The 6008-nt window shown below is 33.7% G+C and overlaps 1 protein-coding gene across 1 annotated transcript; it reads right to left on the reverse strand.

Moving 5' to 3' along the window:
• Positions 1-213: 213 nt before the first annotated feature.
• On the reverse strand, positions 214-4547 carry LOC124635662. Its single transcript, XM_047171605.1, has 3 exons — positions 4248-4547; positions 3478-3659; positions 214-2761 (listed from the first exon to the last, which is right to left on the reverse strand). Exons 1-3 carry the CDS (start codon positions 4414-4416, stop codon positions 2393-2395), a joined length of 720 nt encoding a protein of 239 aa, XP_047027561.1. The 5' UTR covers positions 4417-4547; the 3' UTR covers positions 214-2392.
• Positions 4548-6008: the final 1461 nt, after the last annotated feature.

Here is a 6008-nt window from a genome sequence, read left to right on the forward strand (position 1 = left end):
CCAAGTATACACCTTATGAATTAGTTTTCGGAAAGATATGCAGATTACCAAGTAATCTACAAGGAGCAAGTGTTGAACCATTGTATAATTTTGATAATTACCCTTTAGAATTTAAGTATCGATTACAAAGAACTCAAGCTGATGCTAAACAAAATTTAGTAGCTAGTAAAATATTGAGGAAAGAGTGTTATGATAGAAATATAAATCCAATAACTTATAAAGAAGGTGATTTGGTGTTAATTAAAAATGAAACGGGTACCAAATTAGATTGTGTATATGACGGACCGTTTGTGGTTGTCAAGGATGAATCACCAAATGTTGTAATTAAGGATAAGTCGAATGTAGATAAAGTAGTGCATAAAAATAGGACTAAGTTATATTGTAAAAGGTGAAAAAAAAAAAGTATGCATTTATTTTATTTTTTTCCTTTGGAAGGGTGATGTGGTGTGGTCTATGATCACGTAGTGATTAGTTAGTATTGATAATGTTAAGATAAGTAGACGATAGGAATGCCTCGTACAGAATAAGATATTTAATAAGATAGTAATTAGTTAAGATAAGCACGTAGCTTTTCCTTTGTATAAATAGCGTAGTATATTCAATAAAGGTGTGCACTTCTTAGTAGGTATTGGTTGCCTTGACTATACCTAAATATGTAGTTCTGTTGTTTTATTAACACGTCTACCCTCATCAACACCTAAGGACCCTGCCTGTCGGAAGGTTGGCAAGCCCAACATCACACCCTGACGGGGAAGTGGTAGTGTTTAGTGCGCAATACATTGTGACTGAGCCTGTGGACTATATGTACATATAATGGACGAGACACAGGCATTAATAAACAAAATATCCAAAAAACTTTGAGAAGACTATAGTTATAATTAGGTTTAATCGTTTGTATGTATGTAAATATGTTGTACGTTAATAATATAGGTAGATTTTAGTTTATTTCTATTATTTTGTCTACACACATCACAAGTTTTATTGTAATCTTTATATTAAAAATGTAACGTATAAATCACATTTTAATATAAGTTTATTAAAATAATTGCACCTAGCCATAATTAGCTGTGTAGTAGTATTGTAGTTGATTCTGGTGATATTATATTTGCGCAGGGAGATGCTAACCCACAGCGAATTTTTAAGCTTATTGTACACCCGATACTTATTTTACGTTGAGGGTTTACTACCTCACAAAATGGCGATCCTGGTGCAATTGGGTGTAAGTCTGGATACAGTATGAAGTGAATTTAATTTTACCAAAATTTGTTTCTTATATATATTTGATCCATGTGCAAGTCCTATGATCGAAAATTAATTTTCTTCACATTCAGAAAGGAAATAGTAATTCAAGACACAATATATACTGATAGCAAATATAGTTTTGCGTTTCTTTGGGTTTTCATTTTTTATATTTAAGTTTGCTGTCGCAACTGAGCAACACAGCTGATAAACTAACAAAGAACATGTGTGAGAGCGACAAACATAAACCAACTGCAAGACTGAATACAATAAAAAAAATCCTTGACTCCTAACTACAACTTTTACCAATAATTACCCTCAAGCTTTCTTTTAAACAACTTTTCAAGACACTACTCTAGAACTTTCTACTCAGAGTTTTGATATACTTGACTAAACGCTGCCAAGTACAAACATAGCCAGAATATGTCACAAATATTTTCTCGAACAACAACACCTCTAAACAATTTAATTTTCTTTAAGATCTCAAATGAATTGCATCATCATACATTCAAAGCAAAATAATAGATTTAGTGGATATAATATATACCTACATATATAGGTATAGTATGTACATACTACACTTGATATTGAACCACTACTACCCTGCATAGAATTGCTGTGGTTTCAAACAATTGAGAATGTGCTGGACCAGACAAAGACCAAACCTGTCTTCATTCCTTCAATGCCTTGATACCCAATTACCCACGAACCAGCTTACTAACACATCACAGTCAAAAGTTCTTTATATAAAATATGTATTAGTATATAATTTAATGTTATAATATTTTCTATAGACCCAAGACGCTTGATACAAATAAATAAATAAAATAATGCCATTTCTTTCCCAGAATACACAATAGACAAGTTAATACAAACTTTTGAAGTTAAGTCAACTAGATCAAACATACCAAGTTGGGTGAAATTATAGATTTGACTGGTGATAATACCATTCCAATATGTCCTATTGTTATGAGTCATAACACTTCAAAATTCCAAGTCACTAACACGAATTTGAATGCAGAAAGATCAACAACCTTAGACATCTTTTGACAAGAAAAAAAGCCTAAAACTCCACTGTAGACTTTGACTTTTATAGTTTGTTTTAGACTGGACCCACAGAGTAAATTCAAGACCAAATCAAGACAATGACATTTTACGTTGGATCATCTTGCTGCCATTCATTTAACAGATTCAAGATGTCATGACATGCACTTTCAGCATCAATCCTCCTCATACAATTCAGTCTTTCCGTAATATGTTTTCCGAAAAACCAGTAGCTCTGATCTGGCAATGGTTCAGAAACCATAGGCTTCATAGCCATGAGAAGGTCATCGATAACCTGCTTGCATTTTGATTTTCTATTGCTTTTTTTCATAACTCTTGGTTTGCGAAGTGGTCTATCTGTGCGCTGGCTTCTCTGGCGAATATTTAATTCAAAATCATTTTCTAATTCTGACTGTTGTTCTTCTTTAACTTGAATACTTGAGAATTCTTTGAAATCACTGGCAGCAGGTTCAAATTTCTGTAATGAAAGAAAATAAGCATTATCTAGTAATCAAGTAGGTTCATTTATATGCAATTTGTTTGATTGTTTGAAAATGCTAACTTGTGATCCAAACTAATATTATAAATGCGAAAGTAGCTCTGTCTGTCTGTCTGTCTTTTCTTCACGCCTAAACTACTGAACCGATTTGTGTGAAATTTGGTACAGACATAGTTTGAAACTTGAGAAAGGACATAGGATAGTTTTTATTACAAAAAATAAAATAAAATTTATTACGGACATATAGCGCCATCTATTGGTCAAATCAAAAATCTGCTGGTAGTCACTATTCCACGCGAACGAAGTTGCGGGCAAAAGCTAGTGTTGTTATAAATATCTTAGGCTGGTAATGTAAGACTAATTATTTTCTTTTTGAAAAGGAATATGAGCTTGGAGTCATGTTATGTTATGTGTGTGTGTCCATTTGAGTAGACACTTAACTTTGGTTTTTAGTCAGTATGAGTGTTTATGTGACTCTCTCACGCTGCTAACCCACAGCAAAAAACAGGTAGACACTTAACCAATCTTGATGTAACTTTTACACAAAAACATATTAAACAAATGAATTGCTGCTTTAAATAATAAATCAAATGCAATATTAGCCGCATCTATTTAGATAAAATTTGGTGGTAGCCAAAACTTTGGTGGTAGAAGCAGTTTCCTTGAGCAAATAAAATGCAAGAATAAATACTAACCTCATAATTCAGATCTTCCCGCTTACAAACATCTTTTAAGAACTGCAAGGGCTTCCACAAAGGCCAGCATGGAACGTATATGTCAGCCGCAGTGTTCGCTTTGAGCTTGGACCTTTCCACTCTGCGATGATTGTGGTTGAAAGTACTTCTGATGTTCACCCAGCGATCACGGACAGAGCGAGCTGTAAAAACAGAATAAAATGGTCAGTGGGTCTTCTTAGGGTTAACATTAGGCTACACCCTGAACATCATTTGGATCCTTAAGAAATTATAAAGTAGATTATATTCATGTTATTCTGATGTACCTACTTATAAGCTATAGTGCGTTTCATTTAAATAATTTTTGGTCAGTGGGTCGTCTTAGGGGCGGAGTTTTGCATGATATTTGTCAAAAGTTAAGTTTTAGCAAGAGATCATAGAGCTATTACCTTTATAGTAAGGAAGTTTTAGGCCTAAAATACAACTGAGATAGGAAATCTTTGCAGTAACGACTGGAAACAAAGAACTTCAAGATACTAACTGTCGTGGTATTTACCCACTTCAATAAAAATGTTAGTTAAGATGACCCACAAACTGTGGTGTCCGTAAAGTGTACTGTTTTGTTATGCAATATTTAAATATCAATGAACATTTGTATGATGCTAGAGAGCATGTTATTAAGTCACCGAGACCAAAAATGTTGAGTCGGCTTTGACGCACACACATTTTTAAGCGAAAATTATGAATAATAAAATGTCCATATAAAACTAAGTAATCTGGACATAACTTACCAGTAAATCCACGGCCCAGTCTAGCTGCAAACTCAGCGTAAGCTTTGTATTTCTGCTGAATATGGTGATTTGTGTTGCCGACGGGGCGCCATATGTAATCCCTTTCTCGAACAAACGCAACTAACTCTAATTCTAACTTTCGCGTCCAATAACATGGTTTGCGAGGCATTGAAAAGTAGTTATTATTATAAAGCACAATATGTTTCAAAGGCTTATAAAATATTTAATCAAAATAGCTCTTAATTACAACGAGCCAACTATGCACGCAAGATAAGAATCAACAAGTCAAGAAAGAAAGAAAGAAATACGTGAATGAAATATGAATGAAATAGCTCTCTAATGCAAAGAAAGAACACAGCATTGTCTATGGAAGAGCGACATTAACAGTGTTGCCGATGCTGATAGACTAGATTACCCAAAAAAACTTCCTAAAAATTCCAACAAAATCACATCATAACCTGTGAAATATAAAATTGTTTAACATAAATAATGTTCTGTTTGAAATGTAGTTAAAAGAAATATACTTAAATATTAAATTATTGTTACTGACTCATCCGGCAAGCACTTGTAAGTAATATACCGGCTCGGCTTCACAATAAGATTAAGATGAATACTTTGCATGATAGCGGAAAATGCAAATATAAAAGGGTTTTTAATGTCGTTGCTAAGCTAACATTCAATATGAGCCATGATCTTATTTTACGCGATCATAACGTACCTACTTACCTACTTCAAAATGATTTTTGATACTGTTATATTTTGCATTTAAAGTTTACTAGATTACAATAAATTACATTTTTTATGTTAAACAACGACATCAAAAATTAACAAAGACGCATTTACAGTTATAAAGTAATGGGATTGATAATACCTGGATTTTAGGGAATTTCTCCCAAAATGGCAACGAACGGCTTAGAACGAATGAATTCTCTGTGAAAATACTTTTTTTTTAAGTTTGGATATCAGGCTTTTGCATGGCTTTTGCCACATTCATAATATGTATATGATTTGTCAAAATTGTGAACACGTAAAGCAAATCTTTTTAGGACTGAGACTCGTGAATTTGAAATTAATACATACCTTACAATATCAGATAGGAAACTCAATAATAAATTATGTTTTTGACGTCGATATTCGATATTAGTGTCATCTAGCTACGAATAATAATATCGTTTAATGAAAGTTGAAGGAAATAATGTTAGCAGGGAAATCGTTCCACTTTTATTGAATAGATGGCGCTTTACCTGCCAAGTCCCGAGAGATTTTGAAAACAATTTGTTCGAAGGGCATTTTTTTTACTTGGCGAACTTTTTTTTTGTATTCTCAAAAGAAAACCTCCCATTCCATCAATCTCTTAGCCTGTAGGACGGTAATCCGACACGATCGGAGAGAGATCAAGTGCTGAACCGTCTGTTATATGTATGCTCTTCGACGCATGGGAAGTGGAAATGTAGGTAAGTACCTTTTACCACAACCTTCCAACTGCTTCATGTCGAACCCCACACCCCGAGCACAGCAGTCAGGCTTTACGACTATTAGATCAACGGAGCAATTTATTAGCAGACTATTTTTAACCGGATACCAATGTGAAACAAATTCTTAATTGTCAATTAATTACCCGGACAGCGGCGAAGTTAACAAAAAAATTAACAAGTCCGGTGTTTTATTGTTTGCAGTCAGTTTTACTGGTGTTACTCTGCTTAGCTGACAGGATAATACTTACGGTTATTTTGCACTGCCGTAAAATTCAACATGATACCG

Source organism: Helicoverpa zea, chromosome 13 (genome assembly GCF_022581195.2).
Source record: "Helicoverpa zea isolate HzStark_Cry1AcR chromosome 13, ilHelZeax1.1, whole genome shotgun sequence".
NCBI lineage: Eukaryota > Metazoa > Arthropoda > Insecta > Lepidoptera > Noctuidae > Helicoverpa > Helicoverpa zea.